The sequence below is a fragment of the Zingiber officinale genome, chromosome 5A, assembly GCF_018446385.1.
Source record: "Zingiber officinale cultivar Zhangliang chromosome 5A, Zo_v1.1, whole genome shotgun sequence".
NCBI classification, from domain to species: Eukaryota; Viridiplantae; Streptophyta; class Magnoliopsida; order Zingiberales; family Zingiberaceae; genus Zingiber; species Zingiber officinale.
Genome location: NC_055994.1, coordinates 145547060 through 145559356, shown reverse-complemented (window position 1 = coordinate 145559356; position 12297 = coordinate 145547060). Strand labels below are relative to the sequence as shown.

General features: G+C 32.9%; 1 protein-coding gene across 2 annotated transcripts in view; it reads left to right on the top strand.

Moving 5' to 3' along the window:
• The first annotated feature begins 1722 nt into the window (after positions 1-1722).
• The window catches only part of LOC121982239 (survival of motor neuron-related-splicing factor 30-like), a 36391-nt gene continuing 25816 nt past the window's right edge, over positions 1723-12297 (top strand). The window contains exons 1-8 of one of the 2 annotated variants that reach the window (XM_042535212.1): positions 1723-1921; positions 5418-5486; positions 6103-6213; positions 7007-7068; positions 7160-7235; positions 10168-10347; positions 10639-10767; positions 10895-11050. In XM_042535212.1, the coding sequence (XP_042391146.1) occupies positions 1847-1921; positions 5418-5486; positions 6103-6213; positions 7007-7068; positions 7160-7235; positions 10168-10347; positions 10639-10767; positions 10895-11050 (858 nt within the window). In that variant the 5' untranslated portion in view covers positions 1723-1846. Of the gene's footprint in view, positions 1922-5417; positions 5487-6102; positions 6214-7006; positions 7069-7159; positions 7236-10167; positions 10348-10638; positions 10768-10894; positions 11236-12297 lie in introns of those variants that run through there. The other variant, XM_042535211.1, reaches the window with a different exon arrangement.

Genomic DNA, 12297 nt, shown 5'->3' with positions numbered 1-12297 from the left:
TTCCAAGATTAATATCATTCTCGATTTTATTCTATCATGCATATATTCTTTTAGCAATTTCAACATTTATAAAATTATCATCATACCTAAACATAAAAATATACTTGCAACCGTTTTCAAGACCGACAAATTCACGAGATCCCGTAGCAACTGATTATGTTTATCTTACACCCTGTACTTGGCCTTCAAATTAATTTTATAAAAGAAAATAAATTATAGGATTAATTTATAATGGATCGTTAAATAAAAAATCTTTAAAAACATGTGCTTGTCGAGAATTAATTTGTATCTCAGTATAGTAAATTTGTCACCCTCTAATTAATTGACATTCTGTAGGGATATGACATGATATCCCGCATTATTTATTATAACAAAAGATGATTATATTCATTTTAGGTGTTCTTCATAATCATCTATAGATTATATGAAATGAGGTAAATCATATAATTAATTTATAGTTGATGATCAAATAATTAGAGAAAACTATGAGACCCCCACACTAACTAATAGACAGATGGTTTCTAATTTAATTCGATTATTTTGTGATATACCTTTTCGTTTAAAAATAATAACTATTCAAATATATAATACATCAAAATAAATGGCTTCCAATCTACTTGATTTAATTAGTTTAACCAAAATTTGAATTTTAAAATAGAAAATTATTGGAAATAATCAGTTTAAAAAATATATATCTGAATCAAATTTCAGGTTAGTTAATTTTATAAGTTATCAAATTAACTAATCTCTTTTAGCAGCTGACTAGTGTTGCATCTCAATTGATTGCTATTGAATGAAGTCGGGAGTCAGTGATTTTTAGAATCATAACTGAAATTCGAATTTAAAAATTATCAATTTTTTTTAAAATATTGACTTAATCATCTAAACTTTGTCGGATCGATTATTTTGATTTATTTTAGATTTATAACCCTTAAGTCTACAGATTCACATATTATATATAAAAGAAAAATGATATATTCAAAAAAAAAAAAAATCTTAATGAAAAGTTCAAAGATAGACACATAAATTTATGGAATCTAAAAAAAATGAAATGATGGACCATAAATTTATATCTCTATTTTTAAATTTTTCCTTAAATTTTTTTTCTTGAACATATCATTGTTCTATATAAAATTCTTTGATGCCATGATCATGATTATGAATCAATATAAATATTAAATTAAGTTTAAATTCTTAATATTGGTTGGTTCTCGTCACCAATTAACGTTGACACATGCAAAATTTGAGAAAATAAAGAGAAAAAAAATAAAAGAAGGAAATTACACAACATTTTTTAAAAATTTAAGCTAATTTTTTATATATTTATTAGTTAATATTATAATATAATCGTGATAGTCTAGAATTTTAATTTTTAATCTCCAACAATTATTAAACCATCTAAATCAAAATAAAATTTTAAACTAAATTTTTATATACGTATAATAATCAAGGGACTTTAGAAAGCAAATCCTTTATTACAGAGTCTAGAGCTAAATTGTGGAAGAAAGAACACTTTATTCGTATAACTATTCGTCAAGTGGTCTAATCATTGTTATAATCTTGATTTTTTATTACTATTTTAAATATAATCATAAATACGTAAAAACATTTATAAAATAATTTTTTTTCTATTTACAGCGTCATGCGCAGCTAGTTGATTAGTTCCATGTATTGCGGTGTGTATCTTCGCTATTCATCCCCATTTATTTATTTATTTATTTATTTTCGAAATATCGTCGCTACGCACCGATCCTTCGAAAAGGGTTTGCGTCGCCGAGAAAGCAGCCTCACCGGGCACGGAACGAATTTAGAGCAAAAGCTGCAAGGGCGATACAGAGGGCACGAGATGCAAGGGGGAGAGGATTTAAGCATCGAGGAGCTCGCTTCCAATCTCTCTACTTACAAAGATCAGCTCCGCGAGGTTCGATTTATCGAATTTTGGCCAAAATTGTCATCTCGACACTTGGTTTTACGGCTTCTTTTGGCGTCGGGCTTCATTTTCTTGCACGGACTTTGCGCTTCACTTTCTAGGGTTTCTATCATATATTTGTCCCGACTTTTCAAGTACTAAGGTCACCGATTTAAGGTTTGTTCTGTCTGGAAAATGGCCCAGGAAAAGAGCATAAGTGGTTTTGGTTTAAGGACTGATCTTTTTGTCACTCATTGATCTACTTATCGTTAAAAGTTGTATTTGCTGAATTATTGTTTGGAAGGTAGATAATCTGATTTGTTGCTTGCATAAATTGTATTTCGTTAACATCTTGACACAGTAGTAAGCTGAATCCTTTTCTTTTTCCGCTCTCTTATTGTGCATTAGAGTGCTAGGTAATTGTTGATATTCTTTTACAGTTTTGAAACCGATTGTTGGAAGCACTGTGAATTTCATAATTTGATTTCAGTTTCTGGACAAGTTTAGCTAGGATTTAAATACTAGGTGTCTTGCTTGGTCTGAGCTAAACTGAACCATGAAATTCTGTCCTATTCAACTAGTTAGGCTTTGTGGTGTAATATATTAATAGTTCATGGGTAATTAGGCTGAAAGTGTCTCATATAAACTGTAATTTGCTGAATAAGAGATCTCCGCCTTATCAAGTAATAAATAAATTGCAGGACACATGGAAAAAATGATATACAACTGATAATTGAGATTGAAGATATACACATTGGATGAACCTTGCATTATGATGTTTCGCCACCTCTTCAATGCACTCAACCTCACACATTTTCATAATAAAGGGGAATAACTAGGAACTCAGGAGTTATTAACTTTAATTTGTTCTTAATATACAACCACATCAATAAGGTTGCCCACATATGAGGTTCCTGTGAGTGGGGGGATTTTTGGAAGGTCAAGTGTAAGCATAGAGTAGAAATTTATACTATTCAAAATTCATTACTATCTAGATTCTGCTGTAGCGAGCTTCCCTTGACAACGATCTTATTGACAATGATCTTGATCATTGCATCAACTAGGAGTACAATCATATCTGCTTCTTTTGTGATATATCTAGTTCTTAGTTATATTTTTTGTATCTAGTCAGTAGAGGTAGAATCCATATTTGGAATGCTTAGTGTTGTTCATAAAAAATGGTTATCTACTGTGATATACATGAGTTGTGGACATGTCACGATAAAACCTGCTAAGTAAGAAGTTACACATTCATTTGGCTGTAGAAATTTTGGTTGAAAATATTTAAGTTTTAGACACTATGGAGTTAAGATGAATGTAGATGTTGTGATGCATGCTTCCTAGACGTGTAAAAGAATGAAACAGATTGAATATTATAAGTAATTGTTGTAATATAAAAACTTGAGGAGTGAGAGTTAAAAGTCTTAATTGCATGCATATTTTTAATTTATTGGTTACAGAATTTATGTTATAGAGTGGTTTTTTGTTATTTTTTATGTGGACGATGGTTCGCAAAGATATTTTATAAAAGAACTTTTGAGGCTAATTTGAAGACTTTAAAGTTCAAAATGGTATTCTTCTTCTTCTTCTTCTTCTTCTTCAAAAAAGGAGGGGTTTCATTTTTTGCATTATTTTATTGTTGGACTATGGCTTGACTAGAGGGGGAATAGATGACACCCAAATCGTTGATTCCTTGCACAACATAATCCATAGAGTACAAGCGAGCTCTCTTAACCTTGTAAATTCATTTTGTTAATGTTGTTTTGTAGATTATTATTTTTATTTCCACCATGTGCATGCCGTGGACGATGCTTGATTTAGATATTTTTGTGGATATCTTTTGAAATTGATTTTTTTTTTGATGAAAAAGGAGGGATTCATTTGTGCATTGGTTTATTGTTTAATCTATATGGCCTGACAATAGATGACATACCCAAATTGTCAATTCCTTGCACAATAATACAAACAAATACAATAATTAGTAGTACTAGACTACTAGTGTGATTGTGTGTGATTGGTGTCAAGCATATGTACACAGTGGAAATAAAAACAATAAGCTAAAAAATAACATTAACAAGAAGATTTTACATGTTTCAAAGACTTCGGTTCTCCTCCATGGCCTATGATGTGTTTATGCATTATTCTGGTAATTTCCACTATTACCAACCTTTTGTAAGAGGTAATGGTTTAAGATTTCTCCTTAATTCAATCTTTTAAATTTCATAAGCTACCGCAAGGACATCTTTTACAATAAAATTAATGGAATAAAAGTATGAGAAAGAACAAAATATCAAGAGCTTGATGATTGAAGCTATTGGATCTTTTTGAGCAGTTTATTTGTATGAGCACAAATAATACAAGATTTGGATTGTTACAATAAGTTTTAAGTACCTAAAAGCTCTCTTTGAGTTTATATATAACATGCTCCAAAGGATCACTTTTGGTTGCCTCCAGTTGACTAGAGGAAACTCTATTCAACTAGATGCACATAAGTGATCATTGGATAAAGACGAAAAATATAACTAGTCGATTGGAGATTGAAAAATGTAAATGAGAGATGAGGTGAGTCTAGCGATTGGAGAATGATAGAATAAGAGAAGAGGTGAGACATTAGATGGTTGAAGGATGGAGGAGAGAGAGGGTGTTTATAGAGGATTTTAAGGAATATTAATATATTTTTTAAAATTTTATGATCAATTTAGCCATTTGAAAAATAAAATAGCCAAAATATTCCTATTGTCTTATTGTTTATTCTTTAAAATAAGGGGTATATTGGGATCATAGAGGAAAAGGCTGAGGTCCAGGGTTCAGTTGTCCGCATCATGCCATTGAGCTTTATCTAGGCACATGTTTCGTCAAGACTTTCTCATGGGTCAGTGTGCCGGCAGGCGCCAATACAGGCTTAGTCTAGCTTTGTGCCCAGCATGGCTTATCCATTTAAGGTGAGGCATCCTAACCTGGTCTGCTTGACACCACTGATTTAAATCTGAACTGCATTTGTCTGGTCTGTTTTGATATCTCTATTGTTCTATTTTGTGAAGCATGTAGTTCCAAGAGGAACACTCTTTCTGTCTTTCTTTATGTATTTGGTGTGATATAATTTTGAAATCATGGAAACCCATCAAAATCCTACAACAATTACAAATGGTGACATTATTCATCCCATTTGTAATATTTAGATGGGTCTATCAACTTTTCATGAATTATATAAATAATTGTGCAAGTTTCTTTTCTTTATTTGTGTCGGTGTTCATCAACTTTATTTATTGCATTAGGGATTTGTCATTGCTAATGAGTTTATCTGATTTTTCTCGTTTTCTTCTCCTTGAATGCATTACCATTGCCTTGATCTGTCATAGGCTAGTGAATAACTTTTCTTTTATTTCTATGCGAAAGGACTTTTGACATAATTTTGTGAAATCTTAGATGTTTATGTTTTCTTGCTCCTTTTACTTGGCATATATATAGGGATACCTTGGATTAATAACTCTCGATCTCGGTGTTTCAGATTAAAAAGATTTTGGCTGATGACCCTGGAAACTCTGAATATATAGATATGGAGAAGGAACTTGAAGAGGTAAGCTGTGTTGATGCTTAAATAACAAAATTGCAAAATGATAGCCATCTGGTGTGCAGCATGATGGATGCCGCCCTATTGATTGCCATGATATATTAGCCATTGCAATTCTTAAACCTAAAGTAAAATATTGTTAAAACAACAGTATGATGCTTGGTTTATATAATATATAAGATTCCGATTTTGCTATTGCTTTTCCCATGTGTTCTTTTTCAAGGGGCCATAAGATATTTCAAGGAAGATAGCATGATCTGGCTGCATTATATTAGAGGGTTTTAATGAGGATTTTACATTCTCTAACATCTTGAAAGGTGAGAAGGGTGATTTAAATTAAAAATAGCTCTTGTTTGTAACCTGAGTCATACGGCAAACCATGACCTGTGAAGCAAGAGCTATATGTGAAAAATTGTCATAATAGGCCATTACCTTTATCTGGTTCTTTGCAGGTTTACTCTTTCATGATGACTGATGGCCTGCCTAGTTCCTGCTTAAAATCTCCTGATTTCAGATGTTCATGCTGCTATTCTAAGTTTGGAGTTTTAGTTCTTAATTTGAGTTACACCAAAGGACTGATTCATCTTGTTGGCTGAATATAATGTCACTTCTGTGAATCTAGGTTATTGCATTGACAGAGGAGCTTCTGACAACTGCAAAGCCAACAGATTTTCATCGGCTTGATTCTGTTGCATCTCCCAACACTCATTTTGATGGGACATCTCACTCCAAGGTTGTAACTCCATATCGTTCCCTTTCAACTCAATCTTAGAGCTTGAAAGATTTAAGAAACTGGTTATCTTCTAAAATTGTTGAATCAACTTTTTTTTAGAAGATTTCCAAAATTTATCACTGATTAGTAATTTGTCAGCTTACTAGTTTGAAGCTTTTGGGTAGTTAAATGCATACCAGGTATTCTGTTGCAATATTAGTTAATCTTTCTATAGATTCTATTTCTACTAATTTTGGTGTTATATCGGACAACTGGCTTTTATATCAACGTAGTTTAAGGTGGAAGGGCTAAATTACGTGCTCCTACCTGCTCTTTTACAACTGTAAATTAGTTTGGCCACGGTAAGATCATTCATAAACCAGGTAAGATTGATGGGTGTTGGAAATTGGTCAAGTAATATTGGCAGGAGAAATTCCCGTTTGGAAGAGGCCACTTGCTGTCTGCCAATTCATCTGTTGATTTAAGTGAACTTGTCGCCGAATTGCAACCATTTGCTGAACAAGGAAGCCTTCTGATGGATGAAGGATTAATTTAATTTGAATAAATCTAAATTGTAAACAAATTTAATTTATCAAAACATTATCTATCATCTATTTTATCCTTTTCATCTATGATGAATATTAATTCTGGCTTGAATTTCCTTTACGCACAAGAGAACCCAAGTTTTGCCTCTTTATAAATGGCTCAGTAGAGTAAATTGTCTCTCATTTGTGAATTTGTTATTTACATTGCTACTTTATTAATCTATTCTAGACTGGCATCTTACATTTAGTCATCATCTGAACATTCTCAGCCATATGGAAGTTTTCCTGTTGGTACTAAAGTCCAAGCAGTTTGGAGCGAAGACGGGGAATGGTATCTATGCCATGATATGTGCATTTTTTTATTAGCTTGTTTATGTTGTTTTACCTTTTCACTTTTATGTGCTGAGTAGTTGAATGTTCAGGTATGATGCAACCATTGAATCTATTACTCCTAATGGATATTTTGTCTCCTATGAAGTCTGGGGAAACACGGAGGAGGTATGCCATTTTGAGTTTCTCATTCCCACAGTTTCCAGATGATCAATTTTTTCCACTTTTTTATGGATGTTTTTTTTGGTAAAGACATTATTAGTGTATAGTTAAGGGAGGAATTTAGCTCTCCCAATTAGAGTTGTGAGGAACCTATGGTTCTAGACTATTTATGGTGAGTTGATCAATGTCAACATTATTTTCATCTTAAGTTGCTTGAATCATATTACATTGGCCAAGGCTCGGTTTTCTAATTTCTGGTATTTTTATTGTTAATCTTTTGATGAGTTTTCTTGTATATTCAATGAAATAATCATTTGTATTTTTTCTTTAACATGATTTTTTTTCCTCTTGTTCTTAGGTTCCATTCCTGTTTGTCTAAACCATGTATACTAAAAATAATCTTTTCCTTGGTATTATGCCCTTCCATCATGTAATTGCCACAAAGTTAAACTTTTTTATGGATCACACTTTATAAATATGAGTATTCTTTGTCCTGTGCCAAACAGATTTGCTGATGTTATAAGAGAGGTAGTTCGATAAACTAGTTTGCAAATGAATCATAGAGATTGCAGGAAACTAAATTGACAGAAAACGTTAATATGTCATCAAGATAATGTACATACTAAACCTAGATGTAAAATAGGCAATAGAAGTCAAAGCAAAGGATATAGTGTACTAAATTAATAATAAAATGGAAAATTGCAGGTTTAAGCTCAAAGTTACAGAAGCAAAATAGCAAATGTTTTTGAATTTATATAATGATTGAAGCCTTGAAGGAACCACTTTCAATCTTATGAGATTGCAAAATACTTCCAAGTCTTATTATTTAATATTATCAGGAAAAATTCGCATTATAGGGCTCAAAATCCTAAGTGAATCTTAGGACCCTGTTTTGAAGAAGATATGTATCATTCAGAGATTTGAATCTTCTTTCCCATGTTTGAATTTGGATGCAATAAAGGGCTTTGAATCCTATATCATAGAATAGTGTTCTAGTCCTAAACATAAATGACTACTCAAAAGGGTCGTTCTAATTAAATGTATCATGTTGTAGAAGTGTTGATTTTGTTCTTTCTTTGTACTTTTTGGTAATGTAACATGCTGAAGACTATTTAGTCCATGATTTGAAATCTAGTACCATGTATGGCGAAACGGTAACATATCATTTTGGTAAATCATCGAAACTTGATACCACTCGGCACCAAGGATCAAAATCTCGAGTTGTGTCGTAGTTTCGGTCTTTGACCGAAAAGATACTATTCTAGTATCCTACCGACACTTTATTCTTTGGAGATTTTGATAGTTCAAAGATGTTGGAACTCAAATCTCACTTGTGTTTGCAACGCTTATATGTCTCTGCATCTGTGCAACTTCAAAAAGATAGACTACTTTTTGTGTTCCTACCAGTATCTTATTTTCAAGCTGTCAATTCAGTCATCATTTCTTTTGATAATAAGACCATTCTATTGCATCTTCAGACTTCTCAACTTCTATATTAATATTGCTTCTTTGTCATTGACATGCCTAGTGTCTCTTCATATTCAAACTGGAGCACAATATCTGGCTTCAACTTGAAAGTTAGAAACAACAGGCTATATTTTCTATTAATTATTCATTAAAATCTATTTTTAAAGTAATTAATTAGCCTTAGAGGCTATCTATAGGTGAGTTTTAGTATCCTTGGTGGATACTCTCTCTCTCTCTCTCTCTGCGCTATGGGTAGTGCACCTCAACCAATATCCTAACCACCATCACCAAGTTCTAGCTATTAGCTATATGCTGTTGCTCTCTTTTCTCTAGCGTGGGCAGTTAGGAAGATATATATATCAATAGAAGATGGAAAGCAAAGAGGAAAGAAGATCTTAAAAAGAAGTTTACTTTGAAAGATTGGAAAAAAAATCTTAAAAGACCATTTTAACCTTGTCTTCTTCATTTGCTCCCTCTTATCATTGCATGAAAATAAATGAAAGCTTGCCTTGGGTGGTTGTTTGTGGCCTGGTGTTTGTGAGCACTCACACTTGCTAATAGCCAGTGCTCATAGGCAATACAATTTTGCTCATTGTCAGTACTCTCCTATGCTTGAGAGTTCTTGTTGAAAGAGTTCGAACTGCTTCTTGAGAATGCTTGCATGCTGGCAATGCTTGCAAGTGGAGCTTGTTGGTATGAGCAGCGCTGCACAGGCTGTTTGTGGGCAAAGGTCGAATCAAGAGATTTGGGGAGGAGAAAGTGAAACCAGGTAAATATAACTTTTCTAGTTCTGGGAAATGTTGAGCGTTTGGATCTTCCCAACTTCCTATGCTATCTCATTTCCTCACCAAAGTAAACCAACATCTTGTAAATTTTTCTTTCCTAAAATCTTCTCTATTTTTGCTATCTTCCTTACTTTCCAAATAACTGGGGGTTAACTTGTGGTGATTAGCACCTTATGGTTTGTGCTCCTCTACCTTTTCTCTGTTTCCCGCTTTCTTGCTGCTATTCTGCTGCAGAATGCATAAAAAGACCTATAAGCAACAAACACATGTCTGACCAGAGAAAGAATGGGGGGTATCAGTGTGCAGGTCCCGCTGTGGTTTTTGTTAACAAAATTATACCAATGTGAATATACTTTAGCTTGTTGCGGTATCCAAATTTTGTGATAGGCATTGTAGTCAGGATAGAAAAATGAGCTCTGTCCACAAATTTAGCTGATCAAAAGATCAGATAATCTCTTGATGGAGCGGATAAATACAATTGATTTTATAATTCATCTTATAATACGAGAATATTAATCTAGCAACAATAGAAGATTATATAATGATAAGGAGGATAGAAGGGGTATGGGTAATCAGTGGCAATGTAGTGTAACACTATAACTGCCCTCTCTTGTGCTTTCTTTTGTTATATGCAACTGCAACAGAGTTTCTCATTTGTGATGATAACTGAATTATGCTTCATTTAGGTGGATTTTGCTAATGTTAGGCCAGTTGAAGAGGTGAATGCATTACTAGAAGCTGAAAGGGAAGCTGAAGCTACCAGACAGGCTATCAAAAGGAAAATTGCACAAGCTGCTATAACTGACTTCCAAGCACGAACTTTACCTGCTAAACTTCGCATCGATCCCAATGATCCAGATGATGTGGTTGGTTATATGCTCTTTTTATATTTTAGAACCAAATTGGATGATCCTAGACATGTATACTATGTTCGTATTGCAATGTGCTTGCATCATTGATTTATTTTGAGAATGGTTTGTAGTACTATCAACAATTGCCAGTTTACTTGTGCTTGGTAGTTTAGTAAATTTCTTTGAGCATAAAGGATTTCCATGGTTTATGCTTTGAATTTAGTTGAGCATGAAGGATTGTTCTCATATATGCTTGTTCTTATGAAAACCCTTTGCAAACTGATGCATTTGGGGGGGTATTGCCAGAAAGCTGCTAAGCGGAAGAAAATACACTCTTTCAAGTCAAAGGTTCGAAGTGAGCAACTTGAAGTTGCACAAAATAAGCGGCAGAATGCATGGCAGCAATTCCAATCCGCCAAAGGAAAGACGAAAAAGGTAAGCATCAGCAAAATATTTCATTCGTGCCTCTGATAATATTCATCTATCTCTAGGCAATGCAGATTGTTGGAACCAAAAATGTATCATTATTAGGCCTCGACTTATACCTATCTTGCTGTTGTAGATTGGGTTCTTCTCTGGGCGCAAGCGAGAAAGTATCTTCAAGTCTCCAGATGATCCCAACGGTAAGGTTGGTGTTATCGGCAGCGGAAAGGGACTGACAGAGTTCCAGAAGAGGGAGAAACACTTGCATCTTAAGGGAGGCACTGTGGATACAGAGGAGTAGGTAGCGTAAGTTAACTTCCAATTGAAGGTTGAAATGGAATGAGAATTCGCATCTCTAACTTTATGTGTGTTTCTGGAGATAGTTTTTAACTTGGTTTCACACATTTCCTCTATATCGGCAGCTACATTGTAAAGTACAACTTTGCTAGAAAGTCACTAAGTTCGGATACTTTTCATCAATTCGACTTTTAATTCTTGAGCGCTGAACATTTTCCTTTGTGCCAATGCCTTTGGCAGAATTCGATTATGTTGGTTCCAAGCCTATTGCGGAATTGAAAAAGCTTCTGTCAGATATAGTTGAAGCTTTGAGGACTTCGTAAATTAGCATGAATTAAGAGTGCTGCATGTACTCTGGAGGATGTAAAAGAAAATTAGCATGTTTCCTTGAACATAACTTGGAAGGGAAAATAAAACTATTTGATTTAAGCTTGTCAAATTACCCAAATAATCCCATTTTATTGAATTCCTTGTAGAGTTATTCTATACTTTTGTTTTTGTTGTCAGAGGTTTGGAAGACTATTTAAGAATTTTAACCAAAAGTGTTAGATGATCTAAACTAGTCAAATTTTAAAAATAAACTTTGTAGTATTTGTTGAAGCTTTTGTTGTCCATCTTATGATCAAAATTAATATACATCTAACAATTTTGATCAAAATTGTTAGATGGATTTAAACTAATTAAAATTTTAAAATAAGCACTTTATTGTATTCCTTGAATTTTATAGAGTTTATATTTGCTTTCATTTTGTTTTTTAGTGCTAAAACGTGAAAGCAAATATAAACTCTATAAAATTCAAGGAATACAATAAAGTGCTTATTTTAAAATTTTAATTAGTTTAAATCCATCTAACAATTTTGATTACAAATGTTAGATGGATCTAAAATCGTAGCCTCTGGAGTCCATCTATATTGTCATTTTTGTTCCAAGTCTTAGAAGGCTATTTGGTCAAAATTATTAGATGGACTTAGATTGATCAAATTTCACAAATAAAATCTGATTTGTATTCTTTGAATTCTCTAATCATTTTATGTTTTTATTTTTGTTATTCAAATATTGGGAGACTATTTAGTACAATAGAAAAAGAAAATTATAGATTCCCTATCTGGAATCATTTTATTCTCTCTTTTTTTTTTGTCGTCTTGAAGACCATATAGTTGTCTTAAGTAAACATATTAGATTATATTAATCATATTTAAAAAACAGGCTCTTTGTTATCTTTTGAGCCTTTAGAGTTCTCATATC